Raw genomic sequence first — 15,319 nt, forward strand, 5'->3', positions numbered from 1 at the left:
AGGTTGTTAGTAAAGGCTATTTCAGGCTATATGTCCAAATCTCCTTCTCTCTCCTGCTACCCTTTACTTCCCTTCTACATAGTAAGCCAGTTAACCTCAGATACAATGATGATCTTTTTACATTTAAAATGCAGTTGTAAACCCTTTAAAGAATAGCACAGTAAAGGTGTAATATACCATTGACATGTACTCAGTTTAGTAACTTTGTATTTATCCTATTTTTTGTGCCAGTGATTAAATTTTAAAATGTTAATATTATGGGGGTTTTATTTTGATTTTTAATAAGGTAAAATTAGATGCTCCAGAAAAGGAAACACCAAATCAGAAGCACATCAGTGATTTTCAGGTGAAAAATGAAGGTGAAGGCACAAAGGCGTGGACACAATCAGGTTTAAGGGGACGTGCTGATCCCAACTTGAATGCTGTAAAAATTGAAAAGTTATCTGATGATGAAGAAGTGGACATCACAGATGAGGCAGATGAGTTGACTTCTCAAACTCCCCAAAAGAATCTTAGCAGTGATCTCTTCTTAGACATCCGTAATAGTACAAGTCATGAAACCAGTCAAGGAGAATTCATTGCTCCTGACAGCCGGGAAGAGCCCATTTCTAAATCTTCCAAGGAATGTCTTCAGAATATAAAAGAAAGTGAAATGGAATCACTTTCAAGCTCAGAAGTTACATTTTGGACTGAAAATCAGAGCACTGGTGACCAAAAATCAGTTGAATTAAATGATCAGAAATGTAATGAACCGACAAAAACCTGTGATAAGCATGATGGAAACGGAATAACAGATGATGCCAGGCAGTTGCTTTCTCCAGAGCCTTGTGGAGTTCAGAAAGACCTGAGTGATAATGAATTGCTTTTTCATTCCTGCCAAATGGAGGAGAGCCATGAGGAAGAAGAGCTTAAACCACCAGAACAAGAAGTAGAAATAGATAGAAATATCATTCAAGAAGAAGAAAAACAAGCCATTCCTGAGTTTTTTGAGGGGCGCCAAGCTAAAACACCAGAACGCTATTTGAAAATTAGGAATTATATTTTGGATCAGTGGTAAGGAGAAAGTATATTTTATATGCCATTTTAAGACTTATGATATTCTAGAGTATTTAATTAGGCCTATGCAGAATGTAGTATTTTACATTTAGTGTTCCAGAGAGCTTTAGCGTGTTAATTTATTTCAATAGGCAAAGCTTAAAATTTCCCATAGTGAAGCCTTTGGAAAGCTTTGGTAAATATTGTCATCTATAGCTATCTTAACCCATCTGTCTGTCCTTTAAGAGTCTTTGTACTGGAAGAAAAGGGGTGGAGGATTGCCTCAAGAAGCAGCTTCTTAGGACGAAGTCAGAAAGATACAGAAAACACTACTGCTCTGGGAAAGGGGGAGAATGTCTTTCCTAGTTTATGATGTACTTTGAAGTGCACAGACAGAAAACTTTGGTGGCAAGGATAGTATGATTAAATGTGGCTAGATTTCAGAAATCTTCCCAAATATCTGCTTTAAATGTTTTGAACTTTGAACTTGTGACATATAATGTGTTACTAATTCATTCATCCAGCTTCATCAGGATATAGGAATTTTTTGATACGTGAAATTTACCTCCAAATTGTTAGTGCCTTTTATTTGAATTATTTAGTAACAGATGGGGAACAAACCAAAAAAAATTCCTACCTTATTAGCCTGAGTGCTCTGAAGGTAATTTGAATTTTTCCTAGTAGTTTAATTAAGATATCATTAATGTTTATAATTGTTACTGCTTCAGGAGCTACAGAATTATGTAGAGCCATCTTTACAGAGGGCCTCTGCTATAACCTAGGAAGATTACCAAAGGAAAACAAATAACCAGGCTTATTATATCACTAACCTTCATTTTACCCACATAATATTAAGTATTTTGACATCTAAAGGTAACCCTACTCTAAAAGAAAGGGTTTTTTTTTTCTTGTTCTTGACTCTTGGTTAGCTTGCAGATTGTTGAGATTGGGAGAATTCTAGGTAAGGGTGGTATCAAAGTGAAAAATACCTATGAGAAACAACTCCTGATATTTGCATAATTGTTTTACAGTTTGCAGGGAGCTCTTTTATCTCATCTGATCCCTCACAACAATCCCATGAAATAGGCAGGTGGTATTTTCTCTATTTGATAGAATGATGTTGGGATCAGGAGAATTTTAGGGACCTGCCTTTGATTATACAACCAGCTACTGACAAAAGAAGGACTTCATTGCAAGTCTCAACTCTATAAATTGCTCTATTATTCAACATTGCCTAATTCACACTGTTAAGAAAGACAGATTAAATTAGAACTCTATTGGTAGTCTAATTTTGTTTTTAGAAATAAGAGCATGAATGTCCAAAATTAAAAGGCTTCAAAATAATAACTAACTCAAAAATACCTATATAAATCATCAGTGACTACTTAATGTTACTTTAATCAAATTTCACTTGTTGCTTTGAATTTTGGATTTATGAGGCAGAATAATTTATATAGCTGGCATAAATTATATGGTATTAGTTTCCTAATGTCATTTGCCTTAGTTCATGAAACCAGTTAAATATTGCTATTTCAGTATAATGATTTAGCAGAACTGTGTGAAAGCAAAAAGGAATGTTTTGAGCAGGAACTCAAATCTATTCTCTTCAGAAATAGAAGACAGTATTTGGAGACTGGAGGTGGTGTTACAAAAAACAAACGAAGGAAGAGTTAAATGTTTAAAAAAAAAAAGTCTTACTAGATTTGTTCATAGCTAAAAGATCCTTTCCATGAAAGCACATGCAGTTGACTCCCTGATTAGCGGAATTCTTTATTAGAATAGTAACCAATATCATTACTGAATGCTTACCAATGCCATGCCTTATATTTAAATCATCTCTGGTCTTCTTGACAACCTTGTCCTCATTTTACAGATGAGAAAAATGAGGTTCAGAGAGGAGAAGGGACCTGTTCCAGGTCACATTAGGTGAAGGGGAGTCCAGAGTCTGTAGTCTTGACCCATTATTTTCACACTTCCAGCTCGGCCTTGACTGACTTTTCACTCTGCCTTGGATGCTTGTCCGCCTACCAGCTCTTGGTGAATCTTGCTTCCTCTTCTCATTCAGTTCTGCTCAAGGGAAATTAGAGGCCTTTTCTGACAACCCTGTGCCTAAAGTAGCTCACATATCTCCCCCTTCTCATTCTCTTACCCTGCATTTTATGTACTGTATAGAAGTTACTACCACTGAAAATGTTATATGTTTATTTTTGTATTGTCCCCACCCCCCATGATAATGTAAGCTCCACGAGGGCAGACTTCTGTCTGGTTTGTTCATTGTTACGTCCCTAGTACATAGTGCATTGTTGTGTCTCTTAGAACAATGCTTGGAATACAGAGGCAGATTGAAAGAATAAATAATTATGCTATGAAAAGATACTTCTAGAGGCCTTACCATTTGCTCAGTGCTGTGCTAGTACTCTGTTTAAAGCTTTTTGATTTGGGTAATTTTGAATTAGATCATACAGTTTATTGTATTCCTGCAGCTTTTTGGTAGCCGGCTGTATCATGCCCATTCCTGCTTTCTTGCCTTCATTTGCAGTTTGTTTCCTCTTCTCTCAAGACCAACTAAAACTCACCTTTTTAATGGAACTTCTGACACTCTCCTGCATCTCAGATTACTTTTTAACCTCCCAGAACTTTGACAGAATTTATGATTTTAAATTTGGTTTCTGCTTAGGCCTTGCCTAAACACCCTGTCTAAAATAATCTGTGCCTTTTTGTCCTACTCTCTCCCCTTTTCCTTCTTACTTTGTCTTCCTAGCACTTACTGCTACCTGACGATAGAGTATGTATTACTCATTAATTTACTGACTGTTAGACTGTAAGGTCTGTACATTCGGGAACCTGAGATTCATCTCGGTATCCTTAGTGCCTAGAACAATGCCTGGTGCGTAGGACACAGAATAAATATTTGTAGAATAAAATAAAGATTAACAAGTACCTGTGTTATATGATATATCTGAATACTTGGTTTATAAGGTCTGTGTTTGAATACAGTCACTTCCCGAAGTAAGTGCTTTAATCCCTCTCACCTTCTTGTTTCCTCATCTCTAAAATAAGAATAATAAAATCTACTTTGTAGAGTTATGTGTAACCTCAGTACAGCATCTGGCATAAGCACTCAGTAATTGTTTGTTACTATTATTTAGTTCTCTGTTACTCAGACTCTGTGTTGTACCATCTAGCATGGTGCATTAAGTATATTTAGTAAATAATGTGTTTAATTTATTATGTAAACCTCTCATTCCTTTCATAGTCTTTGGGTACTTTTTGATTCCTTTAGAATGTTCTATAATATCTATTTTTGTTTTCTACTAAGAATAAGCACTTAGTATTTGTTGGTATAACGATTAAAAATTAACATAAAACTTTTAAGCATTTATAAGGTAGCTCATAATTAAAAGATGCTGTCCAACAAAGTAAAAGTACGAGAACCTAAAATAATGTATTAAAAATTGGAGTGTCTAATACTAAATACTTTCAACGTATAAGGAAAGTGCCCTTTTCATTCAGAGATTCAGACTTGCACTTGGATCTATAGATAAATAAGCTTCTAACTTCAAAGTCCTGTGGTAACTGGAATCTATTGAATTTAATATTGGGGGAGAAATGATACTTGTAATTTACTGTTTCGTTTACAGATACTTCAGGAAAAAAGTACATTCGGGTATTATGTATTCGCATTGTCTTTACTACACATTTATGTATTGAGAGGGTGTACATTTAAAAAATATTTTGGATATTAAAAATTTCCCCCAGAAATCTTCTTTCATGTTTTTATTTATCCAAAATAATTGTACTTCCATCTCTTAATTAGGGAGATATGCAAACCGAAATACTTAAATAAGACCTCAGTGCGTCCTGGCCTGAAGAACTGTGGGGATGTTAATTGTATTGGACGGATTCATACATACCTCGAGTTGATAGGAGCAATCAATTTTGGATGTGGTAAAAATAAAAACCCAACAACATCTTTTACTCGACATTTTTTATCCTTACAGCACCCATTAATTCCTTTGTGAATTCAAGTAGACTTAATGGTAGATACAGAATATAGAAAGATGCTGTAACATTATGGAATAAATGTATTGTTGAGATTTTGTTGCAAAACAGATTTCCGTTGATTAAATGATATTTCCCTTTAACCTACTGTGAAAATTGGTGGTGTGATTTTAAAGGAAAAAATATTCAGTCTAAGTAGTAGAAATGATTTAAGAATGCTGTTCTTTGTCCAGAAAAGTAATTTTATGAAAAGTCTAATCAAAGCCCATTTAATCTGGAAATACTGTATTAATGCTAGAAATACTGGCTAGCCATGTTTAAGTAAAATAATTTATGAGCCTGTACACTTAAGTGTAATAAAAGTACCAAAATATTTTTCTCATCATAGAAAATTTCTTTCACCCTAGTTTTTCTCAAATTTAAAGTTAATGAATATGCATAATTTAAAATGTATTCTCCCCTTTTATTGAATTAACATGACAGAGAACTTTGAAGAAAGGTAATAGTTATAGTTGCAAAGTGATAAGGTAATTAGTATCTTGTAACTCATGGTTTGAGAGAAGTATACTCTGTATTCTGTGTCTATGAAAAGACAACCAGAAAACTTCCTGTCAGAGATTATTTCACTTCATGTAGTGATAGATAGAATTTACAGCCTGCCCTGGGATCTGTCCTTTATTTTGGTGTCTTTTTGCCCAAAGCATATTGTATATCAGGACTGGCTTTACAGGAAAACTAAGGAGTCATCGTTTCCTTCTCCGCTGTAAGAAAAATGAAATCATGTTTTCTGTATTAGACTTCCAAAATTAGCAAAGTGGGCTTAACATTTAATTAGAAATTAAACAACTGACCCGTTTCCTAAGTGTTTTATTGAGATTTCTTTGTTAGAATAGCTTTACTTTTATGTGAGAACTACCAAGTAGCACATCAAATGTGTATTTTGGAATAAGATAGAAGCTCAGATATAAAAAAAAAAAAACTTAGAAATTGGCTTACAATTAGTAGTCAGTGTAGATGTGTCTTTCTGTTTAACAAATGAGTTCCATAAAATAATGGATTGTTTTGTTTTTCTTGGACTCCAATAGAACAGGCCATATACAACAGGCCACAACCAGTCGATAAAGTACGAATCAGAGACAGAAAAGATGCGGTAGAAGCGTACCAACTCGCCCAGCGTCTGCAGTCTATGGTAAGCCGCCACCTCTCCCTAAATGGTCTCACCAGAGTGCTCCCTCCCCTCCTAAGGAAGGCGTGCCTACTTCTTTTCACCTGTTTAACAAATGGCCGTTTAGTGGAAGGACATGTCTTCTCTTGTGTTTCATCCGAGCCATTTACTTTTCTGGTTTCCATTCAGTTTCATTTTGGTTTATAAGACCAAAAAAACCCCAAAACAACCTCAAAATTCACTTACAAACTTTACACAGAAGTATGATGTTTCACTAAAGTGGTCTTAGACTGCTTGGTTTGTTTATTGGTTTTAAATGGAGGTTCTGGGGGTTGAACCGAGGACCTCGTGCATGCTAAGCATGCACTCTACCACTTAGCTTTACATACCCCACCCCCAAGACTGCTTGGTCTTGATTTCTATGTCTAATGTATCTTCTAAAACTAAACAATCAAGCTCTTTTTTTCTCCTTTATTTGTTTTTTGTTTGCTTAAAGTTTACTGGAAGATTCAGCTTTTTGGAATAACTCAAAATATTTTAGCCTTTATTTTTAAATTCTTGAGGTTAGGGAGTTTTACAAGATTTTTAAATGTATGCATCTTATTTTAAAAGTAAGTGATCCAACAAGTCTCCTAAAAGGCAGAGTCATATTGTGGTCTTACTGGCTTTACTAATAAAATAGGTGAAATTGGTAATAGGTACGATGCTGGAAAAAAGTATAGATGATAGAGTAGATACTTATCTCAGAATATTTAGACTGAAAAACCATTTCTAACTAGTTTACTTTATTAAGAAAGGATGTTTTCATATGTAGTTGCTGGGAGTGGTGCTGGTCATACGCTGGCTTCTGGCAGCCGGTGAAGTTTAAAGGCTTCAGAACTGATGTTTGTAAAACTGGATTTTACTAATCCAGTAACCAACTTTATAATTTTTTACTATTTGTATTAACTGGGCAATCTTTTCCTTTCTATGCCTGAGATATAATTATTTTATTTCTAGTTTTCAATATTACACCTCTTGCTGTGTGTTCTTTAAGTTTTCTACCACAGTCATTTTCTTGGTGGTCCTTTTTGCTCTAAAAAAATATTTTTTGTCCTGGAGTGATAACTCCCAGATGGTGAAAGGAAATGAAAATTAAAGAAGAAATCAAAGTAAAATTTAGAAAATCATCACTGATTTATTTCTGTGGAGTGCTAACTATTGAACATAAATTAATAAAATGTAGTCAAGCATTACTGATCAGGGTTTACACTATTTTAATGGAGAAATTGATATTTAGAAAATTATTTTGGTTGGTTTTGTGTATTAATGTGCTGTGATTTCTCCAAGCTAATCTTGTTACCTTTTGCTTTATTTTAATTTCATCGCAGCGTACAAGGAGACGTAGGGTCCGAGATCCATGGGGAAATTGGTGTGACGCAAAAGACTTAGAAGGACAGACGTTTGAGGTAACTTTGAGCCTTTCAAGTGGCTCAAGAGTGAAAGTTGCTTTGTCAGTATATGTTCATATATCATAATGTCACATATATTATATGTGTGTGTGTGTGTGTGTGTGTGTGTGTGTGTCTCTTTCCCACGTTAATTTGCCTAGAAATCACCAATAAACAACAAAGTACAAGGTGTTGATGGTGCAGTTAGCTAGGACTTGGGCTCATTTTCAGAACTCTGATTATCTGTCTCTACATTCTGATCTCTGGCTCTAGGATATCGGCCAGGGTGCCAGAGAGTTGGTATACCCTCTTCATTTCAGTGAACAGTCGTCGAATGATGTTTTGATACACTAATTAAAAATATTGTCCCAAGCATTTGACATAAGTTGAATTAAAAATATTCAAGTATTACATCTACTAATGAAAATTACGTTCCTAAAAAGAAATATAGGCAGTGAATGTGTGTGTGTACATGTTCACACATGTGCACACGTGTGCGCGCGCACACACACACGTGCGTTCTGTGTATATGTGATTTATGAACAGCCATTGCACTCAGATGGAAAGAATATGTGAATGTGTACTTTCTGGGTTTGTTATCCTCCATAACTGCACCAAATCCTAGGTTTTTATTTATAAAGCGTGGATAATAATACCTTCCTGAAAGATTACTGTGAGAATTAAGTGAAATAAATGAAATAAAATACATGAAGATCCTAATTCTCAGTACTCAATAAGCCTTGCATGTACCAGCTACTCAATAAATGTCAGTTCCCTTATTTTTCTCTTCTCCGTTCCCTGCCCCCAACCTCACACCTGAGCATTCTTCTAGACACAACAATTAGTAACACATGGTTCCTGCCTAGAGGGAACTTACATTTCTACTAGGAGAGATAAAGCCTGTGGTAAGTTCCATGAGATTGGTCCCAAGAAATATAAGGTCCTCCAAAAGGGTATGAAAATTTTCAAAGTTGTGGTGTTTCATCTGTGACTTGAAAGATGAGCAGGAGAATCTCAAAATGTGGAAAAGTAGATGAGGGAATGCCAGGCTGAAGGAGTAGCATCAGCAAAGGTACAGACATGGGAAAATATGAGACATATTCTGGAAAAGAGATATAGTTCATTTGGACTAGAGTGCAAGATTGGTAGTAGAAATGAAATGAAAGAGACTCATTTTATATTTATATGGAACTTACTATGTTGGGCACTATTATCAGTATTTTACAAATATTAACTCAGTTAATCTTCACAATAACACCATGACATTGTTGTTATTACTAGCATCGTTCCCATTTTAAAGATGAGGAAAACTGAAACACAGTAAACTTTAGTAATATATTGACCAGGGTGACGTAGCTAGTAAGTAGCAGAGCCAGGCATTCTCTGCAGAACCTGTGCTCTGTATCTTTATGCTGTGTTGTGTCTTTATTAATTCTGCCTTGCAGTGGTTGATCAACGGGTGTTTTTTTTTTCAGCATCTTTCTGCTGAGGAGTTGGCAAGAAGAAGAGAAGAGGAAAAATGTAAACCTGGTAAATCTTCAAAAGTGCCAAGACCAACAAAAAGGTATAGTGTTAGATTATATAAGTGTGATTTATTTTTAATTTACCATAAATGATTAGGAAATATATGGAAGGAGTATCTGATATTGCAACATTATATTGTTCACATTAAGTTTACAAATACTGCTGAAATTTTTTGAAGTTTTTATTTCAGTGATTATTAATTTGGGAGACCTGGGACAAAAGTTTTAATTTGTTTATGTTCAGTGAATATAGGATCCAACATACGTTGGAATGCGCCTTGTTTATGACCACATCTAACTTCCTAGACATTGTGAACAGGTAACCTCATGAAATGACTAGCTTTCTCTTTAGTTGGTTAGCAAGATTTTTTTTTTTAAATAATCTAAAATCTATAGCTTGTAACATTAAGGGTCACCAAGTAAGTTAAATGCCTTGATTTTTCTAGACACACTTCCTGCACGTGACCCACAAAATAGACTATAGTTTTGTCAGTGTCCCTTTTAAAACAAGATATCCAGAAATGACACTTGGTTAATTTCAGTTGAAAAGTGCCCTGACATTCAACCAGTTGAGTGTCCTTGGGTAAGTTACATAAAGCCTTTATAAGCCTTGGGTCCTCATTTATAAAGTAATTATAGTAGTTAACACTGTCAGTTATGTTTCACATATATTAACTCATGTAATCCTCATAACAGTTGTATGCAGAAGTTAGTATGATCATTCCCATTTTATAGATGAGGAAACAGAGGCACAAAGAAGTTGTGTAACTTGCCCACACTTGTTAGTGATGCTGGTGTGATTTAACCCAAGCATTAAGGCTTTAAATGCCTAACCATTACATTATATATCACTTCTCTAAAATAAAAATCAAAGCTTACAGTTGTGAGGATAAATTAAATGAGATAAACTATAAAAAAAAAAGTTTCCATAAGCTAGGACTCCTCATCTTGTGTCCAGACGTTCAATTTTCTGAGTCTAAGTGTGAGACATTGTAATTTTCAAGTCATTCTTCCAGTTTGTTGGGTTTTTTTTGAATCCACGTCCACTTGTCTTACATTAGCCTTCGTAGCTTTACATCATCAACATTTCAGTCAACTTGCCTTTTCCATCATTGGTTACTGATTAAAAGGTTTAACTGAGGTAAATGTAAACTTCAGACTTCATTGTTCAGTCAGCTATGTATTACCACAATTAACCCATATTTCTTCATCTTAAGCAGAAGAGTAATCATAGCAGATGTCTTGCTTACGTTCAGTAACAGTATATTTGAGTCTTTATGAGTCTGCCAGTTTCTGGCAGATCATTCCTGTCAAAAATGCAGTTTAATGGACTTATCATGACATGTATTGTCATGAACCCATTACTATTCTTAGTAGTCACCTCTTCACTTGCTAAAGGTTCACAAATCAGCTGTTCAATAATATTTTCTAGAATGTTTCCAATATTTAACATTTAATTCCTCTGCTGCTTTTTGAGTGTTTTGAACACAGGCCCAATAATTGCCTATTCCTAGTCCTCCAGTAATTTCCCATTCTCTACAGCTCCTCAGAATGGTTGACAGTGGTTTCGTATCCCGGCTCTTCAGAGTGCTCTGGGATGCATATGCTCTCTTTCTATTTTCTCATCTATCTTGGCCTTTTGTTTCTTTTTATTTGCATTGATTAAGCACTTTCTAACTTGAAGATCTTCATTCAGCAAACACTTTTTGAAAGCCTGCTAGTGTCAGGCACTGTTACAGGCACTGGGAATACAGTTTTCAGCAAAACAAAGTGTCTGCTCTCCTAGCTCTTAAGTCTCTGGTAGAATAGGAACTAAACATTTCTGCTCTTTTCCAGTTGTTAACATGAATATATTCCTCGTTTGTTTTCTCTCTGAACATAGCCTAAAAACACTTTTAAAATATTCTTTCTCAAACCTCAGTTCTTTACTGGTCAAAGCTTTTCTAACATTTCTTTCAGATTTACACATGCGTTTATATCTAACCTTGTTTAGGTGTCCCTCCTTCCATCTTTTTATACTTTTTCATTTTAAAAGATGAGTTTATCATAGAACTTTTGATATATATTAATTTCTGTAACAGAACTGTTTGGCATTTATTCATTCAACAAATACTTAGTCCCTGCTCTATGCTGAACACATTATTGTGCTGACAGAGTGTTTTTGAGCAACTTCCGTCTTTCTTGAACTTTCTTTCCTATCTTATGTCAGGGTTACATTTTCACTGAACTTTTGAAACCTGCTTTCAGTGTTCTCTTTGGGTATTAAAAGAAATTAAGACAACAGAATTAGTTTCTCCCAAAGCTCTGTCATTTCCCTAATTTTTAATCAAATCCAAAAGAATAGTGCTTCCTTCAAAAGGGTTGTATGGGCTATCCTAAGAAATTCTCCTTCTTTAATACTTTTCTCACTCAGGCAGAATTTAGGTTTAGATTATTGATAACCATTTTCAAATTTGTAAATAAATGCATTTTCTTGATTATTTGTTATTGAGATTATATTAGGAATGATTTTTTTTTCTTTTTCCTTTTTCAGCTCATTTGATCCTTTCCAACTGATACCTTGTAGTGTTTTCAGTGAAGAAAAGCAGGTACTACTTATGCACCCTGAATGACCACAAATAATGTCCTCCTGTCCTCCCCAAAGACATGAAACATTTCTTCTATTTCTGTGTATGCAAGGCATGTATATATGAAAGGTTGGACAAGGCAAGGTACACAAATGGTCAGATGAGTGGCATAGATCGAAAATGAGAAAGAACTTCTCCATGCTTGGGTTTTTATTTTATATATAAATATTTATGTATTTGTTTGTTTGTTTATTTTAAAGTCTGGTTTGTGCTGAGCCTTGATTGGTGGTGGGAACTTGGTGTGATGGATAAAGGAGGAAAGGGTGGACATTCCAGTTGGGAAGAACAAAATCTCTATTTTTATGCTCCCCCATTTTTTTTTTTTTTATATTTCAGGAGCCATTTCAGGTGAAAGTGGCTTCAGAAGCACTTTTAATAATGGATTTGGTAAGGATATTATAATGTGTTACTTAGTTATTCTGATTTCTATTCTTGTGTATTTTTATTGCAGGCATAAGAGAGAGTATGGAAGACGTGTATTTTGGATCTTAACTATCCTCTTTTACAAGGAATCTAAAAATAAGTCTTTTCTTTTGGAGAAAAGCCAAACAATTGCATGTTTCCATATTTTAGAGAAAATAAATTAATGTGAGTTTTTGCAGACTGTTTATATCATTAACCCTATTTTAATTTCCTGGTATCCTTGTCTGCTGCCTTCTAGATAACTGCAGGAAAGCTCAGCTCTTAGTTTGGAGGCTCCTTGTTTTGCACTAAGCTCCCAAGACCTCCAATAGTCGTATGTGCACGCGTTTATGGTGTTTTTCTGTGGTGGACCCAGCGTGACTTTTACTCTGTGTCCTTATGATACCTTTTCTCAGTAGGGAGAGCAAATGGTATCTTCAATTTTATAAGTAAAAAAATGGCATCTTAGAGTGTTTGAATGTTTGGTCCAAAGCTTCTCAGCCGGCAGGGAAGATAGATCTAAAATCTTAAGTCCCTAAGTGCTGAGCCTGGCATCTGGTTCCTCTACTACGCTACTTTATTTTAGAAAAGCATAATTACCATATTTGTAAACGCCTCTCCTCTGATAAGTGACTTTTGTTCTGATTTTTTGTCAGGTGGGTTTGTGTGTTTGGGCTAAGTCTGTCTTGTATGTCTTTCAGCATGCTCACGTTTCTATGGCAGAAGTGATTGGTCTTTTAGGAGGAAGATACTCTGAAGTTGATAAGATAGTTGAAGTAAGTTCTCTCTTAAAATGTTTTAAGTTATTTAGTCTGCCATACCAAATATTTTTATAGATTTCAGTGGATATAATTAACACATAGACTTTATGATATTAATGAGAATATGCAAATGTAGAAAGTTATATATTCCTAGAGGTGACTAAACATTCCATATATTGAGCACCTGTTTCCTTTTACCACTGAGAAAGAGGGAATGCTGCCAGGCCTTGGTTCCTCATTGCCTTCACCAGTAAAAACCTTCACTTCCTAAGGGGCCGGGAAACCTGTGCTTACAGCTGAAACTTGGTGTACACATTCTCTAGTAATTATTATCATAAATAATAGGCGTCATGGAAAGACTGTGTTAGTACAGATATTATATGGGCTGACCTGGAAAACTAACACTTAACTTGTTTGAGTAGAAAAATAGATTTTGAGTTCCTAGCATGCAGTCACACTTTTGGAGAGTACTTCATTTACAGGTTAAAGGCTGCCTCTCATATAGGCAAATAAAAGGCTTGGCTTTAAAAAGTTTCTGTATCTGTGTATGAGGGACTAAAACAATGAAGTATAGAAATAACAGGATTTCAGTGTAATCAAGTAAGGATTAATCGTTTACAGGTCTGTGCAGCAGAACCGTGCAACAGCCTGAGTACAGGACTGCAGTGTGAGATGGACCCTGTCTCACAGACACAGGCCTCGGAGACCTTGGCTGTCAGGGGCTACAGTGTTATTGGATGGTATCATTCTCATCCTGCCTTTGACCCTAATCCTTCCTTACGAGATATTGACACTCAAGCCAAATACCAGGTGTGTTTTTAGGTCTTTGTATGTATATTCTGTACATAATTGCACATTCATTCTCTCCTCTCTCACTGTTTTCTATTAAATAAATATACTTCTACCATTTCTAGCAAGTGATTACAAGAGTAATATATATTTCTTTAAACATTTAGAAAATCAGCTCTTTTGCTTAATATAGACAAACCATCAAAGAAACAGTGATGATTCTTCCCAGCACCTTTAAAGATGGTGAGAACAACTAGAACTAGGCTGGGTGATCTTTTTGGGTTGGATTGAACGTGTTTGGGCCTGAAAAATTTAGGGTATGGAATGAATGTAAAAGACATTTAATTTAGTTGTTTAGATGTAAAATTTTTAACACAGATTTGCATTCCCATTTCCTCTGTTAGATGTTTAAAATGTTGGTATGGGTAAATACTTTTAAATATATGTAGTTGAAACTAATTATACTTTTTTTTTTTTAATTGTAGAGTTACTTCTCCAGAGGTGGTGCAAAGTTCATTGGAATGATTGTTAGTCCTTATAATCGAAATAATCCTTTACCTTATTCTCAGATTACCTGCCTGGTTATAAGTGATGAAATTAGCCCAGATGGCTCTTATCGTAAGTTTTCAACAAACACAACTTCCTCCTGTTTCTACCTTTTTTTTTTTTTTCTGACTCCTATAAATCACAGAATTTAACCTACACAAAACAATATGATAGAAAAGTTTGTGTCCTCAACTAGGGAGTCACTATTTGCATACCATAGTGCAGCCACCCTATTTCAACTTCTATGATTTCCTTCTAGCTGTAAGTCTCCACTGTGTTACCAGGGCCACTAGGCAAAAGGATTACACCCTGGAGAAAATTAGGTCCTGGAGACACTGCTGTAAGCAAAATAGGCAAAGTCTCTGTTCTCTTGAAACTTTTTGATAAATGCAGACTGGCTTTCTCTGCGATGGCATTCAAATGAAAAAAATAAATAAATAAAAAGAATGATGACCACCCTACCACCATCTCGCCACGACCTCCCAGTTTCAGCTTAACAATGCCTGACTATTTTTATATCTCTTAGTTTCTGTTCTACTTCAAGAAAGAATTGGTTGGGTTAGCTCACCATCTGACTTGGTTCCTTTGGGATTTATGTCCACCTGTGGTGCAGTCCACTCTGGCAGGATAGGGAATTAGTGTAGCAAACTAGGAAAAGTAGTCTAGGAAAAAGTAGACTAGGAAGAGGAGGGGAGTGTAAGAAGGGAGTGTGGATGGAAAGGAAAAGATTAGAGGAGACAGTTACATCTCTAGGATGTCCTCTCTCCATCCTGACTGCCACTCTAATTCCCTGTCCTCTCTGGATACTGTCTACGTTATCCTCTTCCCCATTAGCTCATAAGCTCCTTGACGGTAGCTATTATCTTGTACTCACTTTTGTATCCTCAGTTTCTAGCACAGGGCCTGGCATAAAATAGGTACTAAATGAATGTTTAACAAATTACTTTCTCATTCTTAATAATGCCATCCAGATGCCCTCTCTTTGGTATAGACCCCTCGAACTACATGCTTTATCTTTTGTGCAACACTTGTTTGCTGC

The 15,319-nt window shown here is 35.4% G+C and overlaps 1 protein-coding gene across 3 annotated transcripts in view; it reads left to right on the forward strand.

Moving 5' to 3' along the window:
- MYSM1 (Myb like, SWIRM and MPN domains 1) overlaps positions 1 to 15,319 on the forward strand; it is a 37,802-nt gene that overhangs the window by 12,734 nt on the left and 9,749 nt on the right. For all 3 annotated transcript variants that reach the window (XM_072974335.1, XM_072974336.1, XM_072974337.1), the window contains 10 exons: positions 287 to 1,053; positions 4,853 to 4,983; positions 6,123 to 6,226; positions 7,573 to 7,650; positions 9,108 to 9,196; positions 11,689 to 11,743; positions 12,119 to 12,169; positions 12,886 to 12,960; positions 13,567 to 13,755; positions 14,220 to 14,352. In XM_072974335.1, coding sequence (XP_072830436.1) covers positions 287 to 1,053; positions 4,853 to 4,983; positions 6,123 to 6,226; positions 7,573 to 7,650; positions 9,108 to 9,196; positions 11,689 to 11,743; positions 12,119 to 12,169; positions 12,886 to 12,960; positions 13,567 to 13,755; positions 14,220 to 14,352 — 1,672 coding nt within the window. The remainder of the gene's footprint in view (positions 1 to 286; positions 1,054 to 4,852; positions 4,984 to 6,122; positions 6,227 to 7,572; positions 7,651 to 9,107; positions 9,197 to 11,688; positions 11,744 to 12,118; positions 12,170 to 12,885; positions 12,961 to 13,566; positions 13,756 to 14,219; positions 14,353 to 15,319) is intronic.

This window comes from Vicugna pacos, chromosome 13 (assembly GCF_048564905.1).
Source record: "Vicugna pacos chromosome 13, VicPac4, whole genome shotgun sequence".
Lineage (NCBI taxonomy): Eukaryota > Metazoa > Chordata > Mammalia > Artiodactyla > Camelidae > Vicugna > Vicugna pacos.